Source organism: Phaenicophaeus curvirostris, chromosome 1, assembly GCF_032191515.1.
Source record: "Phaenicophaeus curvirostris isolate KB17595 chromosome 1, BPBGC_Pcur_1.0, whole genome shotgun sequence".
Lineage (NCBI taxonomy): Eukaryota > Metazoa > Chordata > Aves > Cuculiformes > Cuculidae > Phaenicophaeus > Phaenicophaeus curvirostris.
Window position 1 is genome coordinate 206,557,763 of NC_091392.1, and position 19,786 is coordinate 206,577,548.

Sequence of the window (19,786 nt, forward strand, 5' to 3'; positions counted from 1 at the left end):
CTAAATTTAAGAACAAATCCCGACTGAAAAATAAACAACAACATACTTTTTGTCTTAAACAGTGCATGTTAAACAACAGGGTGAAGGAAGTATGCAGGGATTAACTTGAAAACAGATGTTTATAATGATTTGATGATGTATTTTAATTACATTCCCAGATGCAGCAGGCTTCTGTATTTAAGGGATGTGCTGATAAATCCGATAACATTCTCCATGATGCTGGAGGAGGAAGTATGAACTGCAAGCATGCGTCCTCCAGCTGTGATCTCATCAGGTCTGAAAAACTAAGAGAGGTCACACTGGGTCCTTTCTTGAAATGGGAGGCCCAATGTTTTTCCAGGCATAACCTTGTGCCACAAAGAGTAGAGCAGATTATTCAGTGGGTGGTGCTGGTCAGCACTGAGTTGATGTTATAGCATATCTTGGTGCCATTTTCAGCTCTAATCCTCTTTCTGTAGCATAGGAATAATAACCATTAATAGTCATTCCAATCAGTGTTGATTTTAATCTTTCTGTGCATTTATAATAGCATTTATTATGCATTTATAAATGCATAATAATATAATGATAAGGTAAGATGCTTTAATAATGTAAGAGAAGGGACTAGTTTTGATTTATGTGAATATGGAGGAAGTTAGACTTCAAACAACAAGTTCAATAGTTCTACATATTAAAAAATAAGATCTCAACAAATACTTCAAGAGCTGCATTACAGTTATATTGAGTGGCCTTTAATAATTTTATTTTCAGTATTAAGCTGTTATTTCTTCACAATGAGGGTGGTGAGGCACTGGCACAGGTTGCCCAGGGAAGTTGTGGCTGCCCCATCCCTGGAGGTGTTGAAGGCCAGGTTGGATGTGGTCTTGGACAGCCTGAAGGTCCCTTCCAATCCAAACCATTCTCTGAGTCGGTGATTATGTAATTTCTCTTTGATGCTTTAGTTTAAAAGAAAATATATTTAGCAAGTAAAAATGCCACTGTATTTTTTAACTTGTTAAAGTGATGATGTTTATTGGTCTTGTTGGTTTATGGGTCTTGAAGTTTTCCAAATTTGAAACAGGTTAGGTATTTTTGCTCTTATTTCTAACTGCTGAGTTACTCATTGGTTCCTTCATGACTATGAGGAGGAAAAGGCAGGGAGTAGCCTAGATGCACTTAAGTGCACTGAAATATCTCAGTAACACAAAGTAATCGTAAGCTTTTACCTGTGCAACGTCAAATCTGACCACACTCACATGTTATCACCTTTCACATTTTGCAAAGGTCTTTACGATTATGTTAGACATCCCAATCTTTTGGTTGTTCTTGACCCGGTCCAAACAAGCCAACCCCAAAATTTGTTAAGTGTCTCATGTCTTATGTGAACAAAGGCACGAAATAGCATTTATTCATACTAAGCTCCCTTCCTCAAACACCTAAATCAAGATCTCCTCACCCTTACTTCTGAGGGAGGTTGCACTTTGGAGCATTTCATGTGATGAAATCAGCTGTTGGCACCAGCAAGGCCTGCTGCGCAGTTCACGTTCCTTCTCTCCCAAATCCTTCTTGGCACCTGCCCTCCAGAATTTCAGTTCACAGAATCCAGATAAATTTAGGAGTCTGGAAACAACTGTGCTTAAGCATTGTAATTTTCTGAGGGTACAAGTTGTATTTTGACTTAAGTTCATCTAGTGTGGAAACTCCATGAGATGGTTCTGTCCTAAGGAAGGTTTTTTACAAAACAAGGATCTCTGTAGTACCTGCTAGAAAGTAATTTAGATGGGTTATGTGTTTATAAATTTTCTGTGGATTCTCCTGCTGCAATGAGTTTGCTTTAACTGAGTGGAAGGTTTCCCATCCCAATGACAATTACAGTTAGTCATTATAGAGAGGAAGAAAGAAAAAAGTTTACTTGAAATGTGGTAGATGTGAAAAACAGACCAGAACCCTGGAGCTAATCATTGCCTGTCCAATGTTATCAGTTGCCTCTGTATCTAATATTTAATATTAGGAGCAGTTTGCTCTCTTAGCAGCTTTGGTTTGACTTTGATTTCATAAAGTATGTACAGAAGTACTTGTTTATATTGTTTCCTGGGGTAATTATATTAATATTTAATTTCCTTTAAAAACTATCATCTTCCTATCTGATGATGGCCAATTACTGATCAAAACCTTAGTAGATCAATATTAAAAGATCTCATGGTAAACACCCAAAGGGTGTAGAAACCACTTTTTGTCTTCAGAAAAGAAGCCCAAAACTATATTCTTCAGATCTGGTATTTTTTCTCCATAGGTATAGAAGATAAATCATGAATCCTTTCTTCTCAAAGCAATGGGACATACTTATAGGGATTAAGTATATATACGGAATAGAAACCATTTATTAACAAACTCATATTAGAGAGATATTTCTATGACTGGATTGATTTTTGTTTTAAATATTCTGCTGGGCTTTGCATGTGTGAATATAGAATCTTAGAGGAGAATACACTTGTTTTAAACTGAGACATTCATATTACTTGATGCTGCATATCTATATAAGGGCAAAAGCTATAAACTGGAGAGGGGCAGATTTAGACTAGACAGAAGGAGGAATTTCTTCACTATGAGGATGATGAGACACTGGAACAGGTTTCCCAGAGAAGTTGTGGCTTCCCCATCCCTGGAGATGTTGAAGGTCAGGTTGGATGGGGCCTTGGGCATCCTGGTCTGGTAGGAAGTGTCCCTGCCTATTGGAGGGAGTGCTGGAACTAGAAAATCTTTAAGGTCCCTTCCAACCCAAACTATTCTATGATTCTATGATTACATAAAAATGAGGCATTTTTAAATGGTGACCCAAAAGACAACGATTTAGAAGTCATATAACAGTCTTCTATGGTTAAAAATGACCAAGTTTCTTTTTCTTCTTTTACTAAGGTGTCTTTTATCAGAGCATGACTGAGACCATAAGTGCACATCTGTATAAAGATAACAAAATATTGTGTTGGGCTTAAGTGAGCATTCCCCATGCTAACCAGCCTTGCAATCAGAATGGTACTTGCTGACATCCCTGGCTCATTGTGGTATGTTCTGCTTGTCACACAGTTGAGCTTAATTCTCAATTTCTCTTTTATTTTCAGGGTTGTTCCGGTTGTGGAAAATGTGACTGCAGTGGAGTAAAAGGGCAAAAGGTGAGTAAGTCAGCTCTTTCCGCTTCATTATCTTGCTTATTTAAACCACATGGTGTATAATCTACTGGGCGGCAGGTGAGCTGTTGGTTTCAGTGAACACTTGCACCGCCACGGGGTTTTACCAAAGGCAGCCCAAACCCTTCCACAGAGTTTTGGAAGAGCAGCCAGCTCAGTGTCCACAGCAGCAGAAAGCAGGAGGGCCAGGGCTGGGAAACAGCTAAGTGCTTGACCATGCCCTCCCTCTTTTCCCATCAAGCAGGATGCTAACCCAACACTCTCACCTTTCCTACACTTCACCTTGTCTTTTCTGTGGGTAGCAGGCACGGCATCCTGGCCTCCTCTGGAAGCAATATGAGCAATTCAGTTCAGAAATGCTCCCCTGAGCCCCCTGTGCAGCTTGCTTTCCAGGAAGGCTTTGATGCATGATTAGCAATGTACCCTGACCAGAGTTAGCCAAGGAAGGCAATGACCTGCAATGGGAAGAAGGAGGTTAATAAGCAACTTAAATACAGAAAAGCGTTGCAGGTCAAGAAAAAAGCAACATTCATAACTTTCTGACAGAACCTTGCACATGAGTTTTACCATTCCCATTCACCTATCCAGACTTTCTGTGTATGAAACAGAAGAGGCACTTTAAAGGCTTCTTTTAAAGCAGTAACAGTGAGGAAAAAATATAGCGTACTTAAGCATTCCATGAATTCCCGCTGTAAATCACCTGCTTTTGTAAATACTGTAGACATTCAATCACTCTCCTTATCTCTTCCAGTTTTGCTCTAGAGATTTTAATCTATGGTGCGTTCCCTTGTGCATGCACACGCACAGTAGATCTACCATTCAAAATGAGTGTAAACCGAAGGTTTTATCATTCCGTGATCGCAGTGGGAACATTTTTCGAGCTAAGTTGTTTAAATCTCCCGAAGGAATGCTTAGAAGATCGGGGAGGAAAGTTGTTTGATTTTTATTTCAGGAGGGGGTTGGTTTTCTTTTTTAAATAAATATACAGCTGGTTTCTACATTGTCTTACATATGATAGCTACATATGTACGGATGAGGGTTTTATCAATATTTGTTGGTGGCTTTTCTTTGGTATTTTCAGAACAAGGAATGGAATTGACTTAATTGGAGACCCAAGCAAAGATGATTTTTATTGGTGCAGAGCATAGATTGATTTGTGAGACACATGAAAAGTATCAAGGTTCAAAACATCTTTTAGATGGAGTCTCAATTTTTTTGGTGACCCATCAATATCAGTTTAATAAAAGTCACCTATATATTGAAAACAAATATAGCAAAGATTTGGGAAGAGTTTTGAACTCTGAATTTGTTCCTTGATTTCTTGATCTTATTTTTCACTAACGAGAATAAATGGATCATTGTAGAATGAGAGAGATATCACATTATAATTGTCTTGTTGAAAGTCATTAGTTTTCAGTTCATAGAATGTGCCAGCATCTTGTAACGAGATAATTTATTAAAATTATGGCTTGGGGAAATAAATTGTATAAAAGCTTATGCTTCATTTATTTCTGGCTGCAATCCTGACTATTTTTTGCTGGAGCTTTTGCTAGCTATTTTTCATTTGTGTAATTCAGAGTCTCAAAAAGTTCTTTATGGAAGAAATAGGTGCTTGTCTAACATGCTAGTAGACAAAACTAGCTCAAATTAATCAAAGTTATTTAAAAATGTAGAAGAGAGAAAAATATCAGTCCATAGCAATGGAAGTCATAATAAATTCCAATTCTCATGCAAATCTCAGCAAGTCAGTGCACCCCATGCTCTTCCTAAGGGTTTTCATCACAAACTGATGTTCTCTGAATTTAAATGTGTGTAGTAAAATACATACTTTTAGACTGTGCAGGAAATTTCATTATTAGCATTAGAGATGGCTAGACAGGTGAATGAATAGTTATACCCAGAAAGCAATATTCAAGAAAGGTTTTGAAGGTATTTTGGAATGCATTTGAAAGCAACTTGATTCTGTTCAATATATTCAATATAACTTGATTCTGCTCATTATATTGACGCTCTGAGGCTTTCAAATATGCACTTAGGATTTTGAACAGAAAACATCTGCCCCAACACTTGTTGCAGCTTTTTATCCTAACTCTTTATGTTTAATGCCTGTCTAGAATAAGAGTAGCCTACTACCTGGTCCTCGGTCTGAGGACAAAAGTTGGTGAGAGAGGGCAAGGGAAGCATCTTTTCGGTTTGCCTCTGTAATATTTCTAGAAATGGTCTTTCCAACAAACACGTTTGAATTTAAAACATGTCTCTGCTGAACACAGTTACTCTTAACGCACATGAATGTTGCTTTATCAGAGGACTGATCAGATAGAGAGATGATCCAGGCCAGTAGAGGGCTGCTATGCCCAGCTCTTGTGGTACTCCAGGAGACCACGTTAGAGAACATCTGCTCTCCACTCCTCACGTAACGACTTGCGTGGGCAGTACTTATCCATTCTGCCATGCTCCATCCACAGCCAGCATGTTGCCTACACTGGAAACCCTTTTGATCTGGTTTCCATGTTGTACAGAAGTGCGCAAATGCTGAAGGGCCTTTTCCAATCCACCCACACTCTTTTAGCAACATAACCACACCAGTTTACTGCCATGGGAGCTCCGGCAGCTGCGGAAGCGGGTGCTGGGTTTACCCTTTAATGCCTTAATTATTAACATCTGGAGACACATTTCCTACCATAGTGTGGGAAAAAAGCTCCAGACTGAGTGATTTGGGGGTGGGGTTTAATTAAAATGCGTTTGGCCAAATAATCATATTCATGAAGTCACCAGAAAAAGTGCTGAAAATAGTATTTGACTTAAAAGCTGTGAAATGCCCAGGAAATATTACCAGATGGCATTTCAGACATGGAAGAGTAAATTATATTGTCATATTTTTCTCTCCTATTTGAGGATCTTTTCATCAATATGACCACTTGGATGGCCATATTTAGAATAGATTCAATATGTTCTCTCATTAGGCTGTTTCCATGAAAATTGCGTCTCTGTGCCAAACTCCTTTAAGATGACTCATACTTTATCAAGGGCAGATAATTGACAAAGTCTAAGGGTTTTCTTCCCTTTCAGTGAATTTCAGAAAGTGAGCGTAATTTCAACAGATGGCTTTTATCCTATAAAGCCTTTATTATTACACTGAACATCAGGCTGTTATTTTAAGCTATATAATGTCAAGTACCAAGTATTTGCCAAGAAAAGGCGCAAAAATTTTAGAAAAACATAATAGTGCTAAAATAATACGATAATAAATAAGACCTTACTGTTTTCCATTAGATAAATTAGCCTAAAACATCTTGTTTCCTTTTACACTTTTTATTTGGTTTTCTCTGTAACTGGCTGTTCTTTCTAACCTCGTTGAAGTGTGAGATCTGTTTAAACTGATTAGAGATTTGAATGCTTGCCTGCATTTTATTGGGTTACTCAGAAGCAGATAGAAGTTATGTTTTCTCTTTTATGCCTACCTAGATTTTGAGAACAATTTCAAGTAGCTGTAGAGATAAAGAGGTTCTAGCCATTAATGTCTGTAGAAAAAGCATGTCAAGCATTTAATTACCATTTAGAACAAAGACTGTATAGAGCTGAATAAAACTCTCCATGAGCTGACTTTTTCCAGGAATGTTCATTCTCTCATTCATGACCATTTACACTCATTTTACTCCATATCAGAAATGTGTATAAAAGGAGGTAACTCTGGAACTGTGCTGTAACTAATACACAATGATTAATCTTTTAACGCTTATCAGTTAGAATGCATTAAAGTATAAATTCTCATTCTTTAGTGTAAATCCCTTATGATTCCTGCCCTGACACTGCATTGTCCATTAAAAAATCTCTGCCTAAAAGAAAACAGAAAATAAGAATAGAACTAACTTACTTAGATGTTGCTCTTGGGGTTATTTTTTTGTTTAAATGTAAAAAAAACCCCTTGAATAAATTCTTTTATAATGGCATATTTTTATTTGCCTAATTCTGAGATGGTGTCCATATTATTATACCTACATAAATATTATTTCCGTGTCTCCCTTGATGGGTGCATCATCCCCAGGTGGATTTACTGCTGAAGAAATACACAAACTGGCTTCGCTTGAGCCATTTTGGGTCTTGAACCCAGATTGCTCTGTTGCTGCCTTAGGTTGACAGACACTTGGTCATGTATGTGGTCCCTTGTCAACAGAATCATAGAATAGAATCATAGAAATATAGAAATATAGAAATGATAGCTTCATGATATCAGTAGTACTGTATGATGGCAGCCTGGTCTAGTGGGAGGTGTCCCTGCCCATTGCAGGGGGTTTGAAACTGGATGATCTTTAAGGTCCCTTCCAACCCAAAATATTCTATGATTCTGTGATATGCTTATGTTTAGTTTTCAGGAGAAAAGGTACGCACACAGTAGTATTTCAGTTGGTATAATAGGACTTTTTAAGCAGCTGTTGGCAAGTACATGTTTTTGCATGAAAAGGTGTTGGGGTAATAATCTCAGCCTTTTCATCGTTGAATAAAACTTGCTCTCTATCCTTACAGAGTTTGATTTTATGTTTGTACAGCTGCTGTTAGTGTATGGTGAAGGGGCTGTAGAAACCTTATGAGAGCCTTATGAGAAGAGGCTCAGGAAACTGGGGTTGTTTAGCCTGGAGAAAAGGAGGCTGAGGAGAGACTTTATCACTGTCTACAACCCTCTGAAAGGAGGTTCTAGTGAAGTGGGTGTTGGTCTCTTCTCCCAAGTGACAGGTGATAGGATGAGAGGAAACGGCCACAAGCTGCACCAGGGGAGGTTCGGATTGGACATTTGGAAAACCTTTCTTCACTGAAATGGTTCTAGGGCACTGGCAGAGGCTGCCCAGGGAGGTGGCTGAGTCCCCATCCCTGGAGGTGTTTGAAAGATGGGCAGATGAGGTGCACAGTTTTATGGTTTAGTAAAGGACAGGAATGATTGGACTTGATGATCTCAAAGTTCTTTTCCAGTCAAGCAATTCTCTCATTCTATATCTTCTTTATGGTTTCTCAGGGGATTACAGAGTCTTATTGCATTTGAAGCACGCAAGCCTCCAATGAATTCACTAAATTTTCCCACATGTGAGATCAAAGAGAGACAAAGGCCTAAAAGGTCTCCACTTCTCTGAAACTTGCATGTTTGGGAAGCAGAGCCTCCCAGTCCCTGTGCGAAGCTCATGTGTAGTTTGGAATCTTCCCAAACTTAAAATCTTGTGCCTGAAGGAAGGTTGTGGTGAAGTGGGTGTTGGTCTCTTCTCCCAAGTGACAAGCAATAGGATGAGAGGGAATGCCCTCAAGTTGCACCAGGGCAGGTCCAGATTAGGCACAGGGAAAAAAATTCTTCATGGAAAGTGTTCTCAAGCACTGGCAGAGGCTGCCCAGGGAGGTGGTTGATTCCCCATCCCAAGAGGTATTTATAAGATGAGTCAATGAGGTGCTCAGGAATATGGTTTAATACTGGACAGGTCCAGTTGGACTCAGTGATCTCAAAAGTCTTTTCCAATCAAGCGATTCTATGATTCTAGCCAAGAACAAATAGTTGTTTGGGGGTTTGACTTTGGGTTTTTTTAATCTCGCCCTAGGGGTAGTCAGTTTGATTTTCTTTGCTCGGCTACGTCCTCTTTCAGATTTTAGACCTATGTTTTCAGTGAGAGGTCATAACTTACATTAGTCATTGAAAATATCTGCCTGTATGATGCTGGCTTTCAGCAAAGTAGATTTGAATTATCTTAAAGTTTATATTTCGTTACGAAAGGTTAAAAAGTCACATTTCATCACTTCATATGAAATTCATGAAAGGTCTTCCAGCAGAAACAACAGCAAAACTTGTAACCATCTATGCCTGGAGGAGACAGAACAGTATGAAGCAGCATGGAAGTGGCATTTTCAAAGATGAAATGTGAAGTAGCAGCTTAAAAAGTGATGGTGGAGTACTTTATCATGCAAGGAAGTTCCTAACCAGCTGGGGAGTCTCTTTAGCTTAGCCAAGAAAGAAGCTTAATGTGATAGAAGGAGCAAGAACAGCTGAGAAAGCATTTTTAAGAGATGTTAAAAGGGATTCACATTTCCTCTCAGGTAAATATAACAGATGCAAAGGTTTTTGCGGAATGAGAAGCAAATTGACTTATAGACAATTTAGCAAAGAAAGTTAGCCTTAGTGATGAAAATAATTACTACCTTTCAGTAACAGGTAAAATCTTCTCCTATACCATCCTTAACAATAGAAGAAAAGCAAAATGAAGGTAAAGCCAAAGGAAACTTAGACTCCTGTCTGTAAAATCATGTTTCTATCGCCTAGAATTGTTAAGATTAAACTAGGGTAGTAAAACCTACATATGAATTTTGTAGCTCTTAAAGAAAGCATCGGTCAGCTTCCACTGAAGTTCAGCTGGAACATTTTAAAATGTTTTGATATGCCAACAAAAATAATTCTCACCAAGACTTTTGTCAAAGATCACTGTGCATAGTTAAAGTAAATACTGGGGTGAGTGAGTGAGTGAGTGAGTGAGTGAGCATGTACAGGGGCATCAAATCAGATGTCTTCTCACTCTTTTCTTATTCGACAGTTAGTGGCTGTAGATGGATGCAGGAGAAGTATTTCATGGCTATTTCTCAGAGCACTAAAAGCCTTGGGGGGGCTTTAGTAACCCTTAGTTTCCTTAGAACAGTTTGCTTGGCTGCCAAGCGAAGACTGAAAGAGTGCAGAACTGCAAAACAAATGGGTTTAAGTCGTAGTACTGGAGGATACAGAGGGGCATTCTGAAGTGCACTCTGACTCCAGCATTGGGAGCGAGGTGAAAAAAAAGAGAAGAATAACAATAGCTCATATAGTGGAGCAGTACGCAGAGAATCAGAGTCATAGAATGATTTGGGTTGGAAGGGACCTTAAAGATCATCCAGTGCCAACTCCCCTGCCATGGGCAGGGACATCTCCCACCAGACCAGGCTGCTTAAGGCTCCATCCAACCTGGTCTTGAACACCTCAAGGGAAGGGGCAGCCACAGCTTCCCTGGGCAACCTGTGCCAGTGCCTCACCACCCTCAGGGTGAAGAATTTCTTCCTAATGTCTAATCTAAATCTATCTCCTTCCAGATCCATTCCCTCTTGTGCTATCACTCCATGCCCTTGTAAAAAGTCTCTTCACAGCTTTCTCGAAGCCCCCTTCAGGTACTAGAAGGCTGCTCTAAGGTCTCCCCGTAGACTTCTCTTCTCCAGGCAGGACAACCCCAACTCTCTCAGCCTGTCCTTACAGCAGAGGTGCTCCAATCCTCTGATCATCTTTGTGGCCTCCTCTGGACACGTTCCAATGGCTCCATATCCTTCTTATGTTGGGTATTCAAGAACTGGACACAATACTCCAGGTGGGGTCTCACGAGAGCAGAGTAGAGAGGGAGAATCCCCTCTCTTGCCCTGCTGGCCACTTGTTTTGGTGCAGCCAAGGATATAGTTGGGTTGTGAGTGCACATTGCCAGAAGCCAGTGCTGCTGCCACCTGTGTGCAGCATCCATAATGAGCTTTGTAACTTAATCATGCGATTACAAGTCTGCAACTCCAACCTCATTTCTCTTTGAAAATGCAGAGATGGAAGCTGGAAACCCATCAAGACACACAGAGCCTTATTGAACTCCAAAGGGATTTATTTCAGAAGTTCTAGGTATTAGATTTAATTCATTTACGTCAGTGCCAAGGCATGGGAGTTGGGGGACAGTGTATACTTCAGAAAAGAAGAGAATATTGCTTTGAAAAATGAAACTCTACGTGTCGGTGAAGTATAAACTTTTGATAGCAAAACTGTCTTTGCTCCCTGCCTCTCACTGAGCACAATCAGCCTTCAGAAAGGGCAAGAGAGATGGGCATTAGGAGTGCGAGTGGCTTCCCCTTCCCAGGTGGAAGAGTTGTCTGGTGTGCCTGTCACCATCTCACGCCCTGTGCTTGTGTCACTTCCCCACAGGCTCCTCTGGATGTCAGTCACACATCAAGGAGTTCGGCTGGCCAGGTTCCACATCCTTCCCCTTTTGTTTCGTCAAAAAGAAAACCTTAAAGACACCCACTAAGCTTTTGGTTGACATTAAGGATGGGATGTAACCCAGAGGGACCTGGACAGGCTGGAGAAGTGGGCCTCTGAAAACCTCATGAGGTTCAACAAGGCCAAGTGCAAGGTCCTACACCTGAGTTGGGGCAATCCCCTATTTCAGTACATGATGGGGGATGATGAGATTGAGTGCAGCCCTGTGGAGAAAACTTGGGATGATGGTTGATGAGAAGCTGGATATGAGCTGGCAATGTGTGCTCGCAGCCCAGAAGACGAGCCATATCCTGGGCTGCATCAAAAGAAGCGTGGCCAGCAGGTCAGGGGAGGGCATTCTGCTCTTCTATTCCTCTCTTGTGAGACCCATACCTGGAGTATTGTGTCCAGTTCTGGAATCCCCAACAGAAGAAGGTTATGGAATTGTTGGAACAGGTTGGGGGGAGGGGCACAAAGATGATCAAAGGGCTGGAGCACCTCTTCTCTGAGGACAGGCCGAGAGAGTTGAGGTTGCCCAGCCTGGAGAAGAGAAGGGAAGACCTTAGAGCATCCTTCTAGTACCTGAAGAGGTCCTCCAGGAAAGCAGAGGAGGGACTTTTACAAGAGCATGTAGTAATAGGACAAGGGGGAATGGCTTTAAATTGGAGAAGGAAACATTTAGATTAGGCATTAGGAAGCAATTCTTCATGATGGAGTTGGTGAGACACTGGCACAGGTTGCCCAATCCCTGAAAGAGTTGAAGTGGGGATTGGGTGGGGTCTTGAGCAGCCTGGTCTAGTGGGAGGTGTCCCTGCCCATAGCAGGGGGTGTGGAATTAGATGATCTTTAACATTCCTTCCAAACCTAACCTTTCTATGATTCTGTGATTCTGTGAATGTTATCTTTCTTGAGGTGTTTTCATGATAACACCTCAGAAGCCAGAATATATTCTCTAGCCTTTCTAGAAGGATTTTATTCCTGTGCAACTTTCAAAATGTATAAAACTTTAATGCCATTTCCAGCCTAACTCCAAAAAACAGGTAGAATAACACGATCTCAAATAGCACTGTCTGTCATGTACTCTCTAAGATATGAGCTGCTTCATTATGAGAACTTTATTGCATTCTGTACTGCCTAGGACCAGCTGCCCATGTTTTTACTATTTATGGAAGAGATTATTTTCTGTAAATATGTCCATGACAAACCTTTGGCAAGAGAATAAAACTTGCATGTAACGTCACATTTCATTCCAGGTCTAGGATCTGAACAAAAATAAACTAAAAAAAAATCTGAAAAGTTCAAGACCTTTTTTTTTTTTTTTTCTGTTTCATCTTTAAATGTGAGCCTTGAAACAATGCCAATTGCAAACAAATGCTAAATAATTTTCGCTAATGAAGAAGGAAGGGCGTGGAACATTTTTACCCCTTATATTCTTGGACCTTCGGCACTGGAAGCGATTTAACACAATGTGCAATAAAACAAAGGAAGAGTTACTCAGACCTAATGAGTACAACAGATGATTAGAAGGGGTGGGAAATATAGCGCTCTTTTGATTCAACCTGTCTCCAGGTGATAGAATTTCCTTTTTTTTTACAGTGCAAATGCATTCGTCCTTCAAATCTCCTCTTCCTTCATGGTTCTTTGAGGTTCTTCTATTCCCAGGGTGGCTCTAACTGATGGGAAGAGGCTCCTTGACCCATGTGTGATTTAGAAAAAAGAATAGAGTTTGGCAAAACCCATATATACCTTTGGTAACAGGTTTGTGTGACTTTCTCCTGAAACATCATGAGCTCTGTTTTAAACATAAAGACAATGAACCACCTGCCTTGGTGTTAAACTACCAAGCTTCATGCAGGCAGACTTCCACGGTTGAAAATAAGTCACTTGCTGTCTGTTGGCTTCTGCTATCTGTTAGTCTTGTCTTCGTGTTCCTGCCCTTCACAAAACATGCCCTCAATTGTGCTTCGGGGTGGACAGAGAAAAATGTTCAAATTAGGGGTCATGCAAGCCTCCTTCTGTGAATGAATGTAAGGTGCATCTGCCTCACCAGACTTCAGCAGGTTTTTCTTCTTTTTTATTTTAAATTGGAGGGGAAACAGGCAACACGATGTGTTTCTGTAAGTACAAGTATTTTTAGCTCAGCATCTTAGTGACGTAGAATCATAGAATCGTATAATAGCTTGGGTTGGAAGGGACCTTAAAGATCATCCAGTTCTAACCCCCCTGCCATAGACAGGGACATCTCCCACTAGATCAGGCTGCCCAAGGCCCCATCCAACCTGGCCTTCAATACTTCCAGGGATGGGGCAGCCACAACTACCCGGGGCAACCTGTGCCAGGGCCTCACCATTCTTATTGTCAAGAATTTCTTCCTAATGTCTAATCTGAATCTTCCCCCTTCCAATTTAAAGCCATTCCACCTCATCCTATCACTACATGCCTTGTCTGGACTTCTGGATCTGTAACGTATATGTACCCTGGAGTTTAGTATCACAGAAAAAGTCTATCAACCAAAGACACAGAAATGTAAGGAAACATTGAGAGTTAAGAGTGCACATGGCTCAAGAAGTCTTAAAAAGTAAGAATTAGGCATCTCCATTGAAAAAAATATGAGTACGGCAGTGGAAAATGAGGAATAACCAAGGGGTGAGTGAGGAGAGGAATTGTATGAAGAAAGCTGGGTACATTATGTCGGAAGGGGCCGTTACTTACTGCTGCTTTAACTAAAATTGTACCATGCTGACAGGCAACCAATTACTCGACACTAATTAAATGGAGGCTGAGTTTGACTTTTGAATGTTAGTTTTACTTCACCCAGCTGATTTTACATCTTATTCACCTTCTATATCTCTTTCAGACACACTGTATATCCACTCACTTACTTGCACACCAACTAAGCACATACATACTGATATGTAGAGTAAAGGCTAATCAAAGATCGCTATTTCTATTTTTATGCTCCTGGGAAGTGCTTAACAGCTTCCTAAGGAATGTTCTTTGCAGCCATGAGGTGACAATGAAAGATACTTTCACTCAAAGCATTCTTTGTGTTTAGGAGGCAGAGGCTCCGGCTCAGTCCCTGAACCATAAACCTGAACAGCTCTCTAATTAAATGTTTATACTGATAGATTCACTGGTAGATGTTTAGGTTCATTTTGGATCAAACTGCTCAGGTTCACCAATATTGTAAATCCAGGAAGCTTGGGAAAGGATGTTTTCATAGTAGAAACAGTTTCACCCTTTCACAGAGGGTGAAACCTAAAGCTGAGTGAGATGATCAGAGCGCAGCTTCTGCTCTTATGTAAATGAACCTGGCTTTGATCTATATGGCACTGGCTTTTGCACTATTATTGGGTGCTTCTTAGTGTTCCTGCCTCAAAGTTCAGCCTAAGAGCTGGTTTAACTGTGGGAGCAAAGGAATCCCACAGGTGAAAGTCATTGAGGAGGGAGCAAAGGGAGAAGGAGGTTGGATGCAATGAGCTCAAAGGTCTTTTCCAAGCTGGTGTTTCTATGATTCTGTGAGGTGGCAGAGTGGGCATGACTAGAGAATGCTGTTCCCAGCAGCTCTTGCGTAGCTCTTCATCGACATGTGCCTGCATATAATGTAGAGCAGCCCTGGTAATGGTTGAAGTTGTGTAGAGGACTCATCCAGCCCACAGATAGCCTGACGATGGAGCTATGCAGGTGATGTAAAACTGCTGTGGCCGATCCTGTTAGTAGTGCTAGAAATGCTGGATTCATGTTACCATGTGAGTCATCTTTCTCAGATGCTTCCTGGCAGTGCAAGAATCTGGATTTTGCTGACTCTTCCCCCCCAATCCCTCCTCTTCCATTCTGTGTACTGTCAGGGACTCAACCCCAAAACTTCTGGCTGAGCCAAGATCTTTACAGAGCTCCTACACAGATTCTTTGCGTGTCTTCACAGTTAAGTCTGTGTAATTAATTACTCATTACTCGTGTGACCCCAGAATTGTATAGCTATAGCACAGATAGATCCTCGTGCTGAGGAATGTGCAGTGGGAATTTTGTAATGTTAAGCATCCTTAGTGCATTTGAGGACGTTTTCCCTCTGAGCGTATAGCAATAATACTACTTGACTGATGTCCACTTCACACTTTCAATAAAATGCTGAAAATGGTAAGTGCAACTGAGGACAAACAGATGATATTTATTGAACATGTTTATTTTAGTCCTGAAAGATATTCAGGGCGCTCCCTCTGGTGGTTAAAAACACTCTTTCATTCAACAGTTGGGTATTCCCCACCTCCATTTCTTCACTGTCACACTAAGCCAATTACAGTTCTGTAAGACACATTTAAAAGAGTGTGGAGGGGAACAAAGTGACTTGAGAGTGCTACTTAGATTACACAATAGCGTTTCCCACTGTGCAGCATAATTACTGGTCTAACACCTCAAAGCCGGTTCACTTGAGTGCTCACAGTTACATCAGCTGAAGGAACAAATACAGACCCTGCATTCATCTCTCATGTGGCTTGGGATAGTCTAGGTAGAACCCATGCAGGGCATTGCAAGGCTGCTGAGCGTTGCTGTAGATCTTGAACAGGTCACGCCTGGGGCATCGAGGTGTGATGAAAGTTTTGGACGATGGATTTTCTTGTTATCAGTTGCACCTAGTCCTCAAACTATTCCTTTTCAAAAGCAATGTTTGAGATTGTTTCTAAAATCAGGATGAGGATAAGAGAAAGTTAGAAAACGATGCCTCGTTTCTCTCTTTTTGAGAACTGTGTCCTCAGACTTCATCACCCACATGAGGGCAGGTTCAGAGAGTTGGACTTACTTAGCCTAGAGAAGAGATGGCTCTGGAGAGACATTATAGCAGGCTTCTAGTTCTTAAAGAGGGCTTACAGGAAAGCTGGGAAGGGACTTTTATTCAGCAGTGCAATAATAAGATGAGGTGTGATGATTTTAAGCTGAAAGAGGATAGATTTAGATTAGATATTAGGAAGAAATTGTTTACTGTGAGGGTGGTGAGGCACTGGCACAGGTTGCCTAGAGAAGCAGTGGATGCTTCTGGATCTCTGGAGATGTTCAAGACCAGCTTGGATGAGGCTTTGAGCAACCTGTTCTAGTGGGAGGTGTCCCTGTCTATGGCAGAGGGGGTGGAAAAAGATGATCTTTAAGGTCTGTTCCAATCTGTGTTCTGTGATCTTGAAGCAGTTGGCTTTCTTTGCTGCACGTGCCCTCAGTGGCATTTCAATTCAATGAAAATTAGCTTGTGGGAAGAGGGGAGCATGTGTGTTTGTGAGAGAGAAACTCTGAGCTTATAGTGACATCAGAATCAGCAGCAACACTGGTCTGAAGACAGCTTCTCCGGCAAGGTCAAGTGTTTGTTGGCTCCACACTCAGTTCCTCTTACAGTGAAGACACAGCTGAGGAGCCTGGTGGATGAACTCCAGCAAACCCCACTGTGCTAGTGTGAGAAGCTGCCTTCTCGTGGCCTTTCCGCCCTGTGTCCTGCGTTGCTATGTCCTCCTCACATCGGTTTTGGCAGCTGCCTGGCCACCTGATGAGCTCTTCAGCTCACTGAGAGCAGAGCGAGCTCACTCGCTAAAGAAAAATCAGTACATTTAGTGAGGTGAACTGGTGTGGTGGAGGCTGAGTGAATCATACCAGCTGGCGTAAAGGAGGGTAAAGTGGCACCATCCCTTGAAAAGGAGGAGGATGAGAAGAGCCACCTTTGCTGGGAAGATAAACTCCACTGCCTTTTGATATTCTTCCCTAAAACTGAGTTATGTGCCTTTTTGGCTGAAGGGCAGATACGTGTCTGTCCTGCTCTGTCTGTCCTGCGTCTCAGCTGCAGCGCGATCGCTGGCAGGGGCTGATGAAGCATCTTTCAAATGGTTTCAGGAAGATCTGAACTTTGTTATTCACCACGTGCCCAAGTCTCTGGAGAGCCTGAGAACATTATATTTGTACGGGCCCAGACACCCTGTGAGCCCACATTTCTGAAAACAGTTGATTTATAGCCATGTTACCAGTCTCTCAAGTTTAAAATCTGCCAGTCGAGCAGTCCCTAGACAAAATAATAGGGGAAATAATTTATAATGGGGTGGTGATTATTTCCTCCCCCTCGGAACTTAATTTATTACAGCTGAATCTTCTGAAACTACTTACTTCATGTGACTTTCTTGCTTAGCAATCTGCGATTGTTCCATGCGTCAAACAGCATTTCATGGCTAATTTGGAAGGGTAGGTGCCAGAAAAAATATCAGGCCGTGCAATTACACTCCTAACAGATTCACCTCTGTTTAGAAGTCTATTCAATTGCTTTTAATTCAAGCTGTCTAATGCAAAGGCATTAGGCTGCATTTCACAAAAGCTGGGCTAAAGCAAGCATCTTGCTTATTAAATGAGTGTAGCAGCAACTGAGCACTTGCTGTATTTTTACATGGCACCTCCGTATTTTCAGCAGCTCAGTGGCTGAACGTTCATTTCTGTGAGCTGAGTAATGAATTCTCCTTTGTGCCTTCTAATGGTTTGCATTGAATCAGCAGAGGTACAGATGACTTGGTTACATCTGTTTTAATTTTTGAGTCTCATGAATTGATTTGTAAGAAGCAGAAGCTCTTTCAATATTACGTGCCAAGATTTTGCAGCTCTGAATACTGGAACTTGAACAATACATAGCCCTTGCAGTGAGAGTCTCGTGCTCTTCATGCCTCACAGCTAGAAACCTCAGTGCTGAGCGAAAAATAATTGGGGTAGCAACAGTAATCTGGGGCTTGTTGATGTATGTAGTGTGGATGCTTAATGAGTTACAGCATAAATGCAGTGCAAACACTAGCTGTTGGGCTCTTTGGCTGGAACACTGAGTGAAGAAAGGAACTGGGCAGGCAAGCAGGGAAAGGATGCTGCTTAAGTATTTCCTTGCAATGCATGGTTTAGTGTTTGATAGGAATGGTTGGACTCGATGATCCGGTGGGTCTCTTCCAACCTGGTTATTCTATGATTCTATGATTCTTAGGCATCTTCAGGACATGCTTATGTCTGTACTTCATAGTGTGCAGAGCTTCGCCTGAGGTTGACGTTCCATAAAGGCCACTTTGGGTAGGAAAGCAGCAGTACAAATATTGCTACCCCACTGATCTCTGTGGGTTAACCCAGCCAGTGGCATTAGGACATGTGGAGCTCTGCTTTCACATGAAGTTACACCCTCTAAGCAGTAGAGTTTCTGTACTCTCTTGTTGAGACTAGATACTTAGAGACTGATAGGACTTTACTGTAGTTTACTGTAGTTTCACAGATGCCAAAAAAAATCGTGGTGGAAGCTGGTACTAACTGGAGCAGGAGTATTAAAGTAAAACCTTTGAACATTAGCACTGCTTCACTTCTTACAAGTTTTGGCACACTAGTTTCTGTTTTACTAAGAGGGAGTCTAATACCTTAAGTGAAGAAAGAGGTTGGACCCAGGAGACATCCCGAGGTCTGCTACTGGGTCTTGGTGGAATAGATTGTCCTAACTTCTCTAAGTTTCTGTGGAGGGCATGGAGAAGTAAGATTCCATTATCCGTGTAGCCTCAGACTACACAGATTTGGACCACTTACCCAATCATTACTTCGGAATACTTCTCCCAAACTTATTTTGCAGTAAAATCAAATGCTAAGACATGCTAAAGGGAGAGGTGTTAAGTGGTGTGTAAGCCCATGCTCCCTTTAGAATAACTAGCCAAGGTGGCAAGTATGCAGGGAGGGATCTGGCAGCTCTCACACCTACAATCATCTTTATGTTTCCTTACTTCCCTCTGGCAGGTCACAGGCAGAAAGGAGAGCTCAGTTGCAGTATGAGAAACCACAAATCTGCAGTATTTGGGATAGTACAGCCCTCCATATGCTCAGCAGTTAAGCTCTCCAGGCCTTGGGACATCCAGTAGCTTGACTGGATGGCCAGAAGTCCTGGACAAATACCCAGTTATTTTTCTTACTAGCCTAACAGTTCAAGTCAGTAAAATAAAATGTTTCTAGGGAAACCTGCATGTAGCTTAGCTGAGAGACTCGGTATGGTCTTGGCTCTGCTCCTAAAGCTATGTTTTACCCCTTAGATAGGGCAGCCCATGGTGTTGAAGACAGCTTTCAGAGAATTGACTATAGTTGCTCTGGAAGCCCAAGTTTTTATTTATTTCAAGCCTTGAGTTAACCTCCTTGGCAAGCTGAAGCAGTTGTTACCTTAGTGAATGATTCATGGGCACGTTAAGGTCCTTTTACAGTGCCAGAACAGTCTTACGGGAGCTTTAGACTAAATGAAAATCCAATCAGTAAACTTTAGTTTTATCTTTTCTTAAGAATTGAGGAAATATTATTTCCCTGTGATACAGAGTGCAGTGGTTCAAAGTGTGTTGAAATCCTCAGATGAGCGGAACTCCTGAGTGCAGAAAGCATTAGTCTTGTTGCACATGACTCATATTTCTCCGTGGGTGTCAAAGTAGTCTTGTTTTCTTCATATTTGCCCATGTTGGGCTTTCCTTCAGCATTGGAAAACCCTGCTTTATTTACTTGAGTGTCTCCTCCCTCCTTTGTCCATCTCCCAGCAGGTCATGAGAGCAAGTGCCCAGGGTTCAGTGTGAAATCTTGATCTGAAGTGACACAATATGTGATACGATAGAAA

General features: G+C 41.4%; 1 protein-coding gene across 1 annotated transcript in view; it reads left to right on the forward strand.

Moving 5' to 3' along the window:
- Positions 1–19,786, forward strand: part of COL4A1 (collagen type IV alpha 1 chain) — a 133,468-nt gene that overhangs the window by 57,384 nt on the left and 56,298 nt on the right. Inside the window, exon 2 of the mRNA XM_069883457.1 lies at positions 3,099–3,149. Coding sequence (XP_069739558.1) covers positions 3,099–3,149 — 51 coding nt within the window. The remainder of the gene's footprint in view (positions 1–3,098; positions 3,150–19,786) is intronic.